Source organism: Pelodiscus sinensis, chromosome 1, assembly GCF_049634645.1.
Source record: "Pelodiscus sinensis isolate JC-2024 chromosome 1, ASM4963464v1, whole genome shotgun sequence".
NCBI classification, from domain to species: Eukaryota; Metazoa; Chordata; order Testudines; family Trionychidae; genus Pelodiscus; species Pelodiscus sinensis.
In genome coordinates, this window is record NC_134711.1 from 59,476,897 (window position 1) to 59,494,727 (window position 17,831).

At 41.3% G+C, this 17,831-nt stretch overlaps 1 protein-coding gene across 5 annotated transcripts in view; it reads left to right on the forward strand.

Moving 5' to 3' along the window:
- The first annotated feature begins 4,521 nt into the window (after positions 1-4,521).
- MON2 (MON2 regulator of endosome-to-Golgi trafficking) overlaps positions 4,522-17,831 on the forward strand; it is a 166,470-nt gene continuing 153,160 nt past the window's right edge. Inside the window, exons 1-2 of one of the 5 annotated variants that reach the window (XM_075930840.1) lie at positions 4,522-5,237; positions 16,280-16,343. In XM_075930840.1, the coding sequence (XP_075786955.1) occupies positions 5,127-5,237; positions 16,280-16,343 (175 nt within the window). In that variant the 5' untranslated portion in view covers positions 4,522-5,126. Of the gene's footprint in view, positions 5,238-7,777; positions 7,959-16,279; positions 16,344-17,831 lie in introns of those variants that run through there. The other 4 variants (XM_075930828.1, XM_075930836.1, XM_006135813.4 and 1 more) reach the window with 4 other exon arrangements.

The following is a 17,831-nucleotide window of genomic DNA, read 5'->3' on the forward strand; positions in this document are numbered from 1 at the left end:
TATCAAGACCCTTGTGAAACTAGTATAATAATTGCATGAAAATGTATGAAGTAGTGCTGGCCAAGGCCAAGACCTCTAAGGAACAGTTCACTTGGTTCAGGAGAGAAGTTAAAACATGTTCAGAGGGTAAATAGTTTAATGGAGAACATCTTTGACAAAGTATTACTTACTGTGTAGTCTAGAGTATTCCGGTTTTTGGGAAACAATTTAGCTGGCTCAACACAGAAGCTCCTAGTTTTTGTGAAAAAGACTCTCAATTGCTATTTTGATAAATCGGATTGTCTTTGTGAAAGAGCCCAACTGGCTCAGAAGCAGATCCCATTCATTGTGAAAGAAGTTATTGCTGCGTCAGAGATCCCTTAATAAGCAATATTCATTATAATTGATTTATCCTGGATAGTGTTTAGCTAATGGAAATCATGAAAAGATGAAAAACTCACAAAGGATCGGTGTCTTTTGCAAAGGAAAGTGAAATGTTTCACAGATAGCAAAGGAAAAAAATCGGTTTCATAATTTTTTTTCCAACTCTACTTTTGAATGCTTTATGAGGGCAATAGAGTACTCCTGTGTATTGTTACATGCTCTACTAATGTGCTTTCCATACAAAACTGGAGCTTAAAACAGTAGAGAAGAGGATTTTTCTAGCCTGGTAGCATTTGTGCAGTGTTACAAAGGAAGATCTTCAAACAGAGGCTACTTTAATAAAGAAAAGGATCTTTGTGAAAGTGCCTCTTCATGAAAATGGAACTCCTGAGCTAGCTGGGCAGTTTCATGAGTATCTTGATTTTCATAAAAGTGTCCAGCTGCCATAGAGCAAAGGTGGCCTGTGCTCTCTTTCAAAGATTCTATTCTTTTGTGAAACAAGAAGCTAGTGTACTGGCAATTTTTATTTTAAAAAAAAACCTCGGAAATTAACGGTGAAAAAATATGACTTAAGGGTGTATATATAACATACCTATAACACAAAAGGCATGTAACAGTTTCTACTCCTCCACCTACACACCCATCTTACCACTAAAACATCCACCACACAACCCAGACAACATACCATTTTTATGCTTATAAGAAGCACGCAGGATCTTTTTCAGGGCAAAAGACAATTCACCACAGTTATTGAGAATACACTAGAAAAGCAGTTAGCATATGCTTCATGAAGACAAGCCCACACATACTAGGGCAGTGGTCTCTAACCTTTTAAAGCACAAGTTCACTTTCTGAATTTGTTTACTCAAGATCTACTTCACACCCAAATGCCCTTGACCTGCCTCCTTCCCCGTCCTTTCCCCATCCCACTCCTTGTCCAAGACCCAGTTCTGCTCACTCCATGGAGATGGGATATAGGAGCAGGGGGAAGGGCACACCCTGATATTAGCATTCCCCTCTTCTTCCTCCCCTGCCCTGTATAGCAAGCTGGAGGCTCCCAGGGGTAAGCTCCAAGGCAGAGGACAGGAGCAGCATGGCAGTGGGGGGGAGGAGAGGGGAAGGGCAACTGAAGTGCGGGCACTTGATAGCCTCATGACCAAACCAGTCGCGATCATCTGTCAGAGCTCTTTAAGAGCTACTGGTAGATCCCGATCTACTGGTTGGTGACCACTGTACTAGGGTTACCATATTTGAACTTTCAAAAAAGAGGTCATTCCTGAGAGGGAGTGTATCTGTATGATTATCAACCAACTCACATTGTATTAATGTTATTAATGTGAGTTGGTAGATACACATCCTGCAGATAGTACATAGTTACCAGTCTATTGTGGACAGCCAAGGCTGATGGAGTGAGGAGTCAGGGTTCCTTTGAGACTCCATGGCTTGTCTTGCAGAAAAGAATCCAGAACGTAATTGCCAGAGTCCCTCTTCTTATACATCAACTTCAGAAAAAAACAACAAATGGTCTGGTAGCACTTTATAGACTAACAAAACATATAGATGGTGTCATGAGCTTTCGTGGGCACAGCTCACTTCTTCAGATGACCAGTCTGATACTGATATCATCTACATGTTTTGTTAGTCTATAAAGTGCTACCAGACCACTGTTGTTGTTTTTTCTCTAACAGACTAATTTGGCTACCCCCTGAAGCTCATCAACTTCACAGTTTGTCTGTAACTGAAAAAACTTAAAACACAACGAATAGTCTTGCAGCACCTTAAAGACTAACAAAACATCTATATATTGTGTTCATCTATATATTGTATTAGTTTTTAAGGTGCTGCCAGCCCGTTCATTGTTTTTAAAGTTCTTCTTATACATGCAAGTTCCCTTTAGGATCTATGGATATTGTGATCATCCATCCTTAAGAGATGTTAATCTGTGTTTCCAGTTATCCTCTGAGGATGATTGTCAGGATTCCCATCATTGTCTCTCACTCTTGGGGGGGGGGGGGGCGGGTCTCTGCCTATCTCCAAGATAGTCCATACTGCTAATTTAATTCAGCCTCAAGACACTATGTATGTTTCCCCCTTATCTTCGAAGTTCCCACTTCTTCTTGATCACCTGGACATCTGTGACATGGCTGTCACATTCACATCAGATTCTATGATAAGGTAACTGGCTCTGTGGACATGGGAAAGTCAGAGGATGTGATATACCTTGACTTTAGCAAGGCTTTTGATACGGTCTCCCACAATATTCTTGCCAGCAAGTTAAGGGAATGTGGATTCGATAAATGGACGGTAAGATGGATAGAAATCTGGCTAGAAGGCCGGGCCCAGCAGGTAGTGATCAACGGCTCCATGTCAGGATGGCGGTTGGTTTCTAGCGGAGTGCCGCAAGGTTCAGTTCTAGGACTGGTTTTGTTCAATATCTTTATTAATGACCTGGATCAGGGGATGGATTGCACCCTCAGCCAGTTTGCAGATGACACTAAGCTAGGGGTAGAGGTAGATACGCTTGAGGGCAGAGGTAGGGTTCAGAGTGACTTAGACAAATTGGAGGATTGGGCCACAAGAAATCTGATGAGGTTCAAGAGGTTCAACAACTTGGGACGGAAGACTCCCAAGCAATGTTACAGGCTGGGGACCAACCATCTAAGTAGTAGTTCTGAAGAAAAGGACCTAGGGGTTACAGTGGATGAGAAGCTGGATATGAGTCAACAGTATGCCCTTGTAGCCAAGAAGGCTAATGGAATATTAGGTTGCATTAACAGGAGCATTGCCAGCAAATCCGGAGAAGTGATTATTCCTTTATTTGGCTCTGGTGAGGCCACATCTGAAGTATTGTGTCCAGTTCTGGGCCCCCCACTACAAAAAGGATGTGGATGCATTGGAGAGGGTCCAGTGGAGGGCAACCAAAATAATTAGGGGGCTGGAGCAAATGACCTACAAGGAGAGGCTGAGGGAGTTGGGTCTATTTAGTCTGCAGAAGAGAAGAGTGAGGGGGTATTTGATAGCAGCATTCAACTTCCTGAAGGGAGGTTCCAAAGAAGATGGAGATAGGCTGTCCTCAGTTGTGACAGATGGCAGAACAAGGAGCAATGGTCTCAAGTTGTGGTGGGAGAGGTCCAGGTTGGATATTAGGAAAAACTACTTCACTAGGAGAGTGGTAAAGCACTGGAATGGGTTACCTAGGGAAGTAGTGGTGTCTCCATCCCTAGAGATTTTTAAATCTTGGCTTGACAAAGCCCTGACTGTGTTGATTTAGTTGGGATTGGTCCTGCCTATAGCAGGGGGCTGGACTTGATGACCCTCTGAGGTCTCTTCCAGCTCTATGGTTCTATGATCCTTCAGTAACACCACACAATTGTGCAGAGTTTCAGACAAGATTAATAGTAAGAGAAAAGCAAAAAGAAAGCTTCACAGAGGTAGCGGAGTTAGTCTGTAACAGGAAAAACTTAAAAAACAACAAACAGTCTAGTAGCACCTTAAAGACTAACAAAACGTGTAGATGGTATCATGAGCTTTCGTGGGCACAACACACTTCTTTAGATGACCGGCTTCTGAAGAAGTGGGTTGTGCCCACGAAAGCTCATGATACAATCTACATGTTTTGTTAGTCTTTAATATACTAGCAACAAAAAGAAAGGAATCTTGCACAACTTAGTTTGTGATGCAGACCAGCAGTACAATTTAATTTGTAATGCTAACAGGAAGCAAGACGTTAAAGTAAACATCATCTAATCATGAGAAACAGGGTAAAACAGAAGCATACAGAACTTATCAGCAAGTCATTATACATCAAATCATTGTATCATAATTAGTTTTATAATCAATATTAAAATATACATTTTTGCTAAACCACTACCCTAATTTTGCCCCTGTAGATATCAGTCTTTGCCTTTCCCTTTAGCAGACCTAATCTTATCCTCTCTGCACTGCTCTGGAAAATCAAACTGACTCATGTTCGGGAAAGGTAGCTGGACTGAAACAGAGCTGAGGCTGTGGTATATTGTATGGCAGGTGGGTCTAGCCAAGAAGATTTTTTTTTTTTTTGGCTAGAGGAACAGATGGTGTCTGAAGGCAAATAGAGGCAGACACCTAAACTTTAAATTCCACTGTGTGGTTACTGAATCCTTGTGGACCCCCTACCCCGCCAGATGCTGCAACATCCCTCTGGCTTCAAGTGCTTTCCATTATACACAAGGTTTTACAGTTCAGGTCAATGGCTTTCAGCACCTCACTCCCCCCCACGTGTCCACATTATCCCAGCCGCCTGCCTGCCCCCGGGCGGGCAGACCGGGGAAGGAGGGCCCATTCTTCCAGGGCCCCTGGACACGGCACCCCTTGCCCAGGGGTTAATCTACCAGTATGGTAGGAACGTTACAGCGGGGGCCACCTGGATGCGCAGCCGGCCTCGGACACGCTGCCTCACCGGCTGCCGGGCCCCTGGGCGCCAGCCGCTGGGCCTCCCTTGTTATCCCGCGAAGCGCCTCGGGACTGGGCCCCGCCGCCCACAGAGACCGAGGGGTTAGGGCAGGCGCCGCTCCCCCCGCCCCCGGGCCGCGCGTGCGGAAACGGGCCTGACGCGCGGCGCCGCCGCCCGGGATTGTGGGAGCTGGCGGCGGCAGCGGGAGGGGGCCGAGGCGGAAGGTTTCCGGCGCTTTCGCGCAGACGTGTCCGGCCGCGGCCCCGCGGAGCCCGCCGCTGTCCCGGCCAGTCCCTCCGCCGCTGCCGCCCTCGCCCCCGCAGCCCGCGCCATGTCCGGGACCAGCAGCCCCGAGGCCGTGAAGAAGCTGCTGGAAAACATGCAGGGAGACCTGCGGGGCCTGAGCCTGGAGTGCCGGAAGAAATTCCCCCCCGTCAAAGAGGTGAGAGGCGGGGCGCGGCGCCTGCTCCTCGGGCCCGGCCCGTGCGCAAGAGGGTAGGGCAGCCCCCTTGCACGGGGTCCCCTCGGAGCCAGGCCTGCGAGGCTGAGCCGCGCCTGGGCTGGCAGGTGCCGGGGTGGCCGCCCGAGCTGTGTGGGGGGCAACTTGTTTTTCTCCTTGCCCTCGGGTTTGTCATCACCCGCGCGCGCTGGCGCTTCGAGTTGGGACTTCTGAAGCCTGGTCTCTGCCCAGAAATGGGTGTCTGTTGTGGTGGGGGAAGAGCTCGGAGTAGTTCGGCAGGCTGAGCTCAAGCAGTGTGCTGAAAAATGCTGCTCCCTCCCCTCCTCAAAAAAGAGTCTTATGAACTTTTTATAAGGAGTTCAGATGGGGGCTGAAAGATTAAATTTGGCAGGGAGATTAACCATAGAAAGGAGAAGTTGACCCTGAATGAAATTTGCTTGAAGTTTGGGTGACCTATAAGCCTTTGCGCACAGTTTGCATCTGTATTATAAATGTTTAACAGTAGCAGTGTTTTTAATAGAAGTCTGCCAATGATAAGAGAAAGGGAAGACAGGCAGTATGAGGTGTGTATATTGCTTATTTAGGCTCTGGTTCTGCGTGGGTAGATCCCTTGGCTTGCATGGCAACTCAGTGAGTTCAGTGAGGCTTCCTATATGTACAAGGTTCCAGCTTCTCAGATGTTGTTGTGTACATCTCCTGAGTGAAGCAGGTCTCCAAATTCAGCGTACCTTGTTAAGAACTGTTGAAATCTTTGTTAGCAAGTAAAAGCTATACATGATGCAAGATGCATACCAAGTGAATCAGAGCTCTACCTGAACTCTTTCTGTGGGTATGGGCTTTGCATGTCACATGTTGTTTTGATTTCAGGTGAAGAGATTTATTTATTTGTTAAAAATATTAATAAATAAAGCTGTGCTAAGATGATAAATTTGGGTAAATTGTGAAATCAAAATTAAGGTTGCAAATGCAGTCAGATATCAACTTCAGAATCACATTTGTCTGAATTTTTTACTTTTTAAAAAGCTGTCAAGATTGCTATAACTGAAAGATGCAGGATTTTCCTTTTCTGATTATTTTATTAATTTAACAGTACTTTGTATGTATTTAGTGCCCCGTTTTCATCTTAAGTCTGCCAGTTCTGATAGCTGTGGGTTTTTAACACAAACAAGAGTAGGAAAAACACTTAGTTTAAAACCATAAACTATGATTGTAAACCATGGGAACTGATTACATTTTCTTTTGGCTATATTTTACATTGACATTGTCCCTTTAACTGTGCTTTACTTTGCGTATGTAGTATGATGTAGAGTCTAATCACATGATCACATCAGATATGATCATGTCATAACATTTTTTTATTTTCCTTCTAAAGCACTTGGTGAATGAAGCAGAGCTAATTGTTAAACATTTTTCTGAAAATTAAGCTGACTTAGAGTAATACCCAGATGTAGAAGATATTGCATATGAATCTAGGTGGTAGAAATAATGGTCTGATATCATTTCGGATAATGATAATATGTTTGCATTGTTGTAGTTACTTCACTGTGAATGGTCTCTTAGAATATATATATGCAGGATATTAGAGAGTCAATGTGGATGAGAGATTATTTTTTATTGGACCAACTTCTACTGGTGAGAGAGCCACACAGCTCCTCTTCAGTCAAATTGTCTCTGGCTCCAGTAAAAGATCATACATACTTCACCTACCTTGTGTCTTTTAGATTACATACTGGCCAGCCATGGTTTTTTATTGCAGTGTAGACATTATCCTAGGAGTACCTTTCCAAGACCCGAAGAAGAACTTTGCAGCTCAAAAGCTTTTTTTTTTTTTTTCCACCAACAGAAGTTGGTCCAGTAAAAGATACACACTCAGTATACACTAGGGATGTAAAATCCCAGTTCATCAGTTAACCAGTTAACCTAAGGTTTAACCAGTTAAGTGGGATCTCCCATGGTGGGTGGGACTGGTAGCAGGAGCCAGCAGCCAAGCGCCAGCAAGCTGGCTACTCCTGCTCCTGCCTACCCCTTCACCCTGCATGCAGAATGGCCAGGTTTTGCTCCTTAATATACACCCAGAAGACAACAAGAAACCAGTTAAATCTTCAGAGAATTGTGCTTTCTGTAGCTTGTGAAATTACTGAACAGTTTTTCTTTTTTTGGCATACAAAGTTAATTACACTGATGCAGAATTACTCCCGTTTACTATAGAATTCTATTTCTGTGCTACAGAAATTGTTCCAAGCATTTGATGTGGTTAGAATATCAAAGCAAGTGGAAGATTAACTATTGCTGTCCCATTAATACTTTAACCATAAGCAAATGGTTTAATCTTCCACTTGCTTATTGGTACAGTACTAATGGTAGAGCAATAGTTGATCTTTATGATTGTTACTCATAACATATTAAATATCCTGAATTGTTTCTATATTCATTATGGTATGTCTATTATTTACAATAATAATTGTTTTGTTTTTAATGTACCAAGTATGGTGTGTCTTTGTCTTTTGTTAGTAGTCAGTAAATACTTCTAAATGTGAATGGAATTTCATGGTATTAATAACACAAACCAGAACTAGCCACTATTTTAATCAGTTAGTGTTGTGTTGCTAATGCTGGTTGTTAATGCACAATGAACTGACAATGTTACTTATAATTATTTAAGCTTGTGCCATTGGAGGAAATGATCTGGCAACAAATAATTTGGTAGGTGTTTTACAAGTAGAGTTAATCTTACAAAAAAATCAGCATTTATTGTTTGTTTGGCAGTTAAGACATTTTTAGCTAAAAGGTAAGTGGAATTGGGAATACAATCCTACCTGGCATTTAAAATTGTTAATGGATTAATTTATGTGTGCACTGATTTCTCTAAGTATTAGAAGAAAGTACAGTTTTGTAAGAAGCATCTGATTAGGCCCCAGGAAGACAGGAGCAAAGCCGCAGAGGCGGGGGACCCCGCCGCCTGTGCGGCTTTGCTCCGGGGCAAAGGAGCAAAGCCGCACGGGCAGCGGGGTCCCGCCGCCTGTGCGGCTTTGCTCGGGTCTTCCTGCTGTGCTGGGGAGTCTCCCCCAGCACACCACGGAGACCCGGAGCAGCTTTTCTCGCCCCTGAGGATGCGGTGGCGGGACCGCTGCGCTCTGGGTGGTCCCGCCGCCCGCGAGCTCCGGGGCGAGAAAAGCCCCATTCGTAAGTGCGGATCTGACATAAGTCGGATCCGCGTAAGTCGGGGACTGCCTGTAGTTGGAGCAATCTCGCCCGCTAAATGGGACTATAAGTGTGGACTGTGGTTTCAAAGACAGCTGACAGAACAATCAGAAAAGAACAAGATATCTGATGTCTGCCTATTTTTTTTTCAAGGATTGTAGATTTTGTGCACCATATCAGGGGAACAAATAGAAAAAAGGGGGTCATAGCAAATAACCAGCCTCCTATGGACTTGTAACCAAAATGATTCCTCAGTAATGTATTGAAAAGCAAAAGTTTAGAAACGCGTCTATAGAACTGGCAAGATTACCAGCATAACAACCATTTGTTTGAAGAATTGGGCACCCAGCAATCCGTTTCCTTTTCCCAAATCTTTCAACTTGATTCTTGTACAACGTTCAGAGAATTCATCCATTTTTTACGTAGACAGCTAAAACACTTTATCTGTGACCTGACTACGTCTTTCAAGTTCCTTTGCACCAACATCATTTCAGCTGCTCATCTTTTATTTGTCTGATAATTATAATCTAAACGTTAGTATTATTAGTTTCAGTGTTAGCACACTTTTAAAGTTTATGTATCTGTAGTACAGGCAGTCCCCGAGTTACGCGGATCCAACTTACAGGCTGAATCTGGAGCCAGTTCCAATTTACATACAAATTCAACTTAAGAACAAACCTATAGTCCCTATCTTGTACGTAACCCGGGGACTGCTTGTACACTTATTTTCATTCCTGTGTGCAGGCTAAGGAAAGCATTATATCAGTTTACATTTGGCTAAAGTTTAGAATGCTCTGCTCACAATCTGAAAAAATGATTAAATTATTATTAAATTATTCTCAGGGTTTTTAGTGAAGTTTACAGCTAGAAATTAATAGAATAATATGGTTTGATGATTCTGTGGAAGACAAACTTGTGTAAATCCTTTCTGTTTTAGAACATATGATGAATTACGAAAAGTTGAAAACAACTGAATGTTGAATATTTAAAAACTCAGAACATGCATGTAGGAAAAATATGTAATTGGAATGATGCATAAGCAAGGCTTATAATATTTTCTAAGAAAAAGGTCTAATTTGGGATATTTGTGAGATTTACTATATAATGTAAATGTAGACAAAATATGAGTGGACATTTCTGCATAACAGTCATCTGCAATAAAGTGATTAATCAATTTATGGTTATTTTTTAATACAAAATTTAAACTACACTTTAAACAAGAGACCATCTTCCTAATTAAGGCAGTAAACAATACCTAATCCCTTGACGAGAAATAATGATAATTTGACAAAAAATGCTATTTTAATATTGAACAGTAAGTGTTATAATAAGTATGAAAATTATCAGTCTAGAAAACACTAAAGGCCTTTCTTTAAAAAATTAGATTTGGATTTCATGTCTCTAATCAGAGCTGTGACCCTTAAAGCAATTTTTATTGTTGTTAAGTCTGAGCAAACGAAGTAGTTGGTGTTAAACTGCATCTTTTGTAATATCAGACAAACCTGAAATAAAAGCCGCAAACCTGACAGGTATTTTCTAGGGATGTAAAGCGTTAATCAGATAACTGGTTACCCAGTAAGTATCCTTACAAGTATGATTACTGGAGTAACCGGATAAGCCAGGCACAGAGGCCACTCCAGCCCAGCTGGGCCCGCTGCATTATACATTGCACACCAGAGTCCTGTTTTTTTGCTGAGAAGAGCCACTTGTAAAAGTAATTGTAGTTCCTTCAGGCTTCTCAACAGTAGAAAGTTTTTCCTATACTATATGGGAAGAGAAGTAACTATACTGGAATAAGCCATGCTTATTTTACTGGTCTAATTGTATCAGTTAAAAACACCACCACTAACTTCAGATTTTTTTTTACCAGTGTAACTATGTAAGTATAGATCAGGATTTACTCCCTGCATTCTTTTCATGGATTATATCTGCTACGCCTTCTATCAACAGAGTGTATTTATTGTTATGGTAAATTTTGAAGAGGTGGTAAGAGAGGATGTTAAGAGGAGGGTAATTCTCTAATCGTGCAGTTGATAGCATTTTTATAGATTACATGATTAACTGATAAGGGAAGAAGCACTCAGGCCTGGCTCATGCAACTCAGCCCCGCTGCAACTTTGAAGTTTAAATGTAGTAAGAGCCGGTCTGCACGGCAGCCCGGGCTGGCTGCAGGCAGAGGCTGCTCTGGCGGCAGCCCTGTCTGCGGGAAGCCTGGGCCTGCCACGGGCACAGGCCACTTTGTGGCAGCCCCCCCTCAAGTTGTCCCTCTCCTCTCCCCCTCTCACCCCTCCCCCCCCCACTGCTGCCTGTGATAGAGGCAGCAGTGCATGGGGGGAGAGGGATGTCCAGTGGTGAAGTGGAGAGTGTTGGGAGGGATCCGGCTTTAAAGCTGGCTTTCCCCAGCACCTGCCCTACTTTCCCTGCCTGCCCCTTGCTTTCTCTGATACTGAGGCAGCAAGTGGGAGGGGGGATGGGAGTAGTTGACAATTCACTTGTATCCCTCTGGTAAGTGGAATGAGACTATTGATTCACTTCTTATAAAATCCAGGTGTCCAGCTGATCACTCTGTCTGTGACCGAACTGATAATTAAACTCTGTATTCTAAGGTCCCTACATGCACAACTTCTCTCAATCTCCATCTCTTAACTTTTGTAGTAAATCAAGGAATTAAATCAGTAATACCTATTGCATATTCCTGAAATATCACGTCAGCCTAATACTACTATTTTTAATTAAGTGATTAAGAATCCCTAACACTTTGGTCAGTTGGGTTTCCCAATCTGTAATACTATGGGAGTTGTCTTTTACTTGTAGTAGCATCTGCATGTATCAAAATACTAAATTTGCACAAAAATTAAATATAAAAAGATACTTCATTAAACTGTTATACTCATGATTGCTGTTTGTTGCAGAACTACAAGACATCTGTAGCAATAAAATCTTATGCTACCACCTTTAAAGCGTGACACTTTACACTATTTGAAAGGATTTTGTAGAGGAAGATCATGTTTGTGCTATTTACTGCACCACTGGGAGTGGGGGTGTGGCGTCTGGATGAGAAGGAGGGTACAAGAGCGAGTTGGAGTGTCTGGGCAGGAAGGAGGGTGCAAGAGTGTTCTGGATGGGAAGGGGCGTGGAACAGGGCACCTACCTGGTAAAGCTCCAGATTGGACACACAAGTGCCCTATGGCTCTGTGCACTGCAGGGTCCCCCGTCCCCCCCCCCCGTTGTTCCCATTGACTGAAATTCCTGGCTGATGAGAGCAATGGAGAATGGTATCTGAAGGGAACTCTTGGCCAATGGGGAGGATTTCCTTGCAGCATGCAGAGCCTCATGGAGCTTCTTCCTTCCCATTGCCAGGCAGAGCCTGTGGGCCCAATCTGGCCTTCATCTTGCTTTGTGGCACGAACCCCTCCTCAGCTGCACGAGTTGGTTGGTGCTTCAGACATATTGGGGGGAGGGACAAACCCCAAACCTCGTTGGCTGGGTGAAGGCAAGATCTGGCCCACAGGCTGTAGGTTCCCCACCCCTGATTTAAATGAAGGAAAAAAAATTATTTTTTTTAATTAAGGACCTGAGCAATGCTGGGTGAATCTTCTAGTAATAAAATAATTATAAACTTCAGAGGGGTAGCCGAGTTAGTCTGTAACAGGAAAAACTTAAACAACAACAAATAGACTAATAGCACCTTAAAGACTAACAAAACATGTAGATGGTGTCATGAGCTTTCGTGGGCGCAATCTACTTCTTCAAATGATAGAGGAGTATTAGAAGTCCAGATCCAAGAATAAATAAAGGGGTAGGGGAGAGGTAGAGGGGGAAAAAAAGGAGGGGGAAAGGAGAAAAAATAAGAGATATGGTGAGTAGATGGTTCAAGTAGTTACAACAGCCTGATAAGAACAGTTAGCACCTCCATTGTTTGATTGGTAGGTTAAGTCCTAGGATGTGGAAGGTAGTGTGCGAGCCAGCCGATGTCCTTGTTCATACCATTTGCATAAGAATTAAACTTGTAAATGAAGCTAAGTTCCAATCCTTCTCTGTGTATTTGGCTTGTGGAATTGGCCTGAAACAAAACAGTCACTTGGAGATCTATTAATGAGTGTCCAGGTAGATTAAAGTGTTCTTCAACAGGTTTTTGTGTGTTGCCTTTTTGGATATCCGATTTGTGTCCATTAATGCTTTTCCGTAGGGACTGTCAAGTTTGGCCAATATACATGGCATTGGGGCATTGTTGGCATTTGATGGCATAGATCACATTAGTGGATGTGTAGTTAAATGAGTCTCTGATTTGGTGGCTGATATGGTTAGGTCCAGTGATAAAATTGCTTCTGTAGATGGGTGGGCAAAATTGGCACTGGGCTGATTACAGGGGTGAGTTCCTGGGATTATGATGGAGGTGTGTTGCATGGTTATTGGAAAGAATTATAGTTAGCAAAGTTATATTATACCTAGCAAAATAAACATTAATTGCTTCCTATTAACAGTAAATTGAACTTGTAAATTGAAATTGAAGTGGTGGAAATTTTATTTTTGTAAACTTTAGTACATAGTTTTTAATAACATATTTAGATATTAATATTCCTTTGTCACATGTAGTAATTTAAAATTTAAAGATGCATTTCTTAAATATAGATAGTTTGATTAGTCTTTTGAAGTAATCATCTCATTTACTATATTTCTGTGAATGGGAGAAAAAAGTATTCTTATATTTAGAATGTCAAAATATCTTGCGTTGGTCTTAACAACAGGTTTTTTTAATTTTCATTTTGAAGTATCTGCTATTTTTATACACGTATTGCAAAGCCACACAGCCAGTTCAGGGACATTTCACTGCAATGTTGTTTGTTCCATTTTCCCTGCAAAGTGCAGTAGCGTATGTGAACATCTTATATCCACAGGCAGATTTCATTTTTCTTTGATTCATATTGAGTTTGTCACTGCAGGCAGGAAAGAAATCAGTCGCCAGAAGATGTGACGAGGTTTGGTTTGAAGATACTTCAAGTCAGACTGAGACAACTAAATCCTTCAGATTAATTAATAGATATGATCTGATGTGACAGGATACTTCCAGTTAGCCTAGCTTTTAGAACTGTGACGCAACAGAGGTGACTTACTGAAATATTGAAACACTTAAACAAATGAAGTTAAGTTTCTTCAATATGAGAGACATCCAGTGCTCTACAGTTTAAACTGAGACAAGATTTCCTCATGTCAATTTAAGTCATGTATGTCAGTTCAGGTATAAGTTTTTGAAGCGTAAGAAAGTGGTGGTAAGTGAAGCTTATTTCCATCCCCAAAATTTCAGGCGTAAATTGAAATTTAACAGAGTATAAAGCCTGATGCATAGTTCCACAATTTCCTTACCTGGATTTATTTAGCAAAACTTGTAGAAAGTTGAAGGCATGTACAGGTTGGACCTCCCTGGTCTGGCAACCTCAGGACGTGGCCCGTTCTGAAAGAGGGAATTTGCCAGATCAGGGGAATGATCCCTGCCACCAGACTCCCAGCATACTTCCCCTTCCTGCGTCTGGCTCCATTCCCACCCCTCTGCCACTGTGCTACAGCCTGCAGGGCTTGGACTTGGGCTCTGGCATATAGCCTCTGGCTGGCTGGGATTCCCTGGGGACGGAACTCTCCAGCCTCCATGGGCTCATTGTCTGTCCTGTTTCTGCCACTGGCTGCCAGGGGATCCCTAGGGCTGGGACTTGCTGGCAGCCCTGCTTTTGCTGCGCTCTAGGGTTGGGGCTTGTCAGCTGTCCTGTTTGTGCGGTCCCCCACCAGGGATCTCCGAGAAGATTGCCAGCTGCCCTGCTTCTACCGTCCTCTCCTGGAGATCCTCAGGGATGGGGCTTACCGGCTACCCTGCTTTTGCCTCTGGCTGCCCCTCTGCTGCCCCACCCAGCCAGGATTTCCCAGAGATAGGACTTGCTGGTCCCACTGCCGTCCTGCCCTTCAGGGGTTCTCCAGGAATGGGGATCCCAGCTGGTTCGCACTCCCAGGTGTCGGGGCTTTCTGGTCCAGGAACATCCTTAGTCCCGTTGGATCATGGATGTTGCCAGACCAGAGGATCCTGGATTGAGGAGGTTCAACCTGTATTTAGAATTTAGTTTTGGTCTGAGAAATACATGGAATCATATGAAGGTTCACAGTAATCTTATTAAATTAATTAGTGACTCATTTAAATTTATACTGTCGACTAAAACACATTTCAGCCCCATTCCTGCTGAAGTCCTAAACCCCAGCATACCTGAGACACATCCCTCTCTCTCCCCTTTCCAGGGCAGAAGCTGGAGGTGACACGTGGGCTTGTGTAATCATGATTCCTTCCCCAAAATTAACTAGGATGAATGAATTGGTTTATTGAACTGAACTAGTTAAATAAACTGAAATGAAGAAAATATTTTCTCTGCATCTGCAAAAGGGTGTCAAGCTGATTTATAGCTTTAACAAATTCTGATTGTAGTGCTTAGTCAGTGATGTCTCTTAATTTCATTGGTTTAACTATAAAACTTTTGCAGTGAACATGTATTAATAGAAGTTAAATGCTTTTAGTAGGATAGAATAAGTTTAGGCCTAACAAAAGTTATTTTTTCATATACATTTATTTTCAAATAAATTAATATTTGATTACATTTTTTTAAAATTGAGTTTCATCCACCTCTCACAGTAAACTAAAGTAACATTTTTTATTGAATTAAAGATGAAAAATAATAGTTAATTAGATAAAGTATCTTTGCAGTTTTGACAGTAAGTTCAGCAGAAATCTGTTTCAGAATTTTTGGTGCATTGCCCTCAGATTTTGTAACTATGTTGCATGATTGTTTTGGTTGTTAATGCTGGAAGTTTTGTCAGTTGATTCGAGTTTGACAACAGCCAGTTTTCACATTGCTTCTCCAACTTCAGTTATTGCATATAATAGCAGTGAACTCTATGTTTGTGAAATGTTACTGCTAAAAAGATCCGTGAAAAATTTGCTGACAATTGTTTACGTTGTTGTTAAACTTTACAAAACAGTGTTTCAGCTAAGATGTATGGAGCAATTTATACAGCATAGCAATTGTCACACTTGAGAAATCTACATTTTACTGGTTTTGTGTTTGTTAGAGGTTATCTTCATAACCATGGAGAACAGAAAAATAATTTACTTTCTTTTAAAAAGTTCAGGTTCTAGATCAAATTATGTGGAGATTGATGGAGATTGTGGCTGCAGAATTACAGAAAGCGCAAAGCCCTCACTGTCAGTTTGGTTGCACGTACTGAGAATACAGTAATTCCTCATTTAACACTATAGATGCATTTCTGAAAACGTTTGTTCTAAGTGAAAACGTGCTATGCAGGGTCAATTTTCCCATTAAAAATAATGGAAAAGTTGGGGGTTGCGTTTCAGGTAGTGGTGGCAAAGTCAATTTTTTGTTGGTGCTGGGTCATCAACGTCAACACAAGATATCTAGCAACACAAGATACTGCGGTTTGTTAAAACACAAAGATAAATAGGTGAGTGAGCGGAGGAGCGCTGTGACTATGTGTATTCATCTGCTCATGTGTATTACCACTGTTTTCACCAACTTATACCGCCACACAAAGTAGTCTGCCACTTGATTATTTTCATGTTATTTTGGGGACGGTCGTGTTAGTCGAAAAACGTTCCCTAAAAAAAATTGTGCTATTGCGAAAACGTGTTAAGCAGGCACGTGTTAAACGAGTAATTACAACAAAATTGCGCTGGTGTTTGCACTGTTAAAATGTTCATTAACCATAGTTAACATCTCTTGTTTGTTTTTAAATAATGTAGATGAAAAGTAATTATTATCTCTTGTTTATAGGCTGCTGAATCGGGAATAATAAAAGTTAAAACAATAGCTGCAAGAAACACCGATATTTTGGCAGGTAATTATAGACAATAATATAATTTCAGTATATGTTTGGGTCACTAAAAGCAATACATTTTAAAAGATGTTTCAGATACATACAATCATCCTTCAGAGTTTTAGAACACATGGCATCAGTTATATGCTATTGGAATATTTTGTGGAATATTTTCCTTTCCTTCTATTACTATATTGATGTTAATGAAGGACTCTGAATTTTCAGTGGTTCTTCTACTGAACTATTGATTGAACAGAGAACAGTCACAAAAATATTAATCACTGTTGTCAGAATTCTTGCTCACTGTGAACTTTCATCTGACAAGTTGTTGCCCAGGAAGTTGTACATTATGCACAGCTGTTTAATATGAGTCTTGCCTGTGGAGACTACAGTACCCAGAAGGCAGTTCTTCATCTTAATCTGAGTAGAGGTTACACATATTGAGATGCAGTATAGCATTTTGGGACTGGAATCCCAGTGGGTTGCAATTATATAACCTTAAAATGACCTGCTCTGCTTTCTTCAATTTATTAACTCAATGTAAGCTGTTGATTTCTTGCAAGTTACCATTAGAGCCCTCAGATAGGCAAAAGTTTGGCTGTCCCTATGGTAATACACCAGTCTTTAACCCAGTAATATTTAAACAAAATCCACACAACACAGAATAATTTGAAAGACTGAGAAAAAGACTATGCAATGTAAGGGTACTTCTTTATTAAGAAATGTAAAAATATTGCTGAAGAGGAGATTCCTGGAAGTATTTGAAATAGCAGGCCCTCCCTTCTATTTCACTTTAATGCCTCTCTTTTATTTGTTTATTTTCTTTGTTTTCACTGCTGTCATGAATGCTGACATAAGTGGAAAAACTATGCCAGGTAATGTCAGCTATGCCTCCCTCAGAAGACACACATTTAAGACAGATGAAAGAGAGAACTTAATTTACTCAATAGGAAAGTAAGCAACATTCTGCAGAGCATTAGTGACATAAACAATTTACATTTTAAGAATACTAGTTTGACACAATTTTCATCTTCATTCCAAGAAAAATTGTGAAAGGTCATGCTATTCTGAGTATTTCTTGACACTTTTTTTTAAAAAGGAACATTCTTAAAGTATTTTTCATATTTCATAAATACTTTTTAAACTTTAAGTTTAAAACAAAATGTTAGTTCTATAATTTGTTTCATTCCAGTAATGGCACAGATTTGTTGTTATAAGACTACTCATAAGCAGATACAATAGAAATATAGTAAATTTTTGACAAAATATTTAACATTTTCTGAAAAGTTTTATTTTTATTTTCTTCCATTTGCCCTACTTTGTGATATCTGTGTTGTGACATCATAGTTCCCTTAATGTTTTTCTTTGTAGGTGGGATTAAGTATGCAAGTACATTATCTGGGAATCTAGTTATAAAATGCGAATGTTATATGTAATTAGGCTACATAGTAGTCCTGTTGTCTTAGACGAGTCACAGTCACATTATGACAAATTTGGAGCTGCATTGTT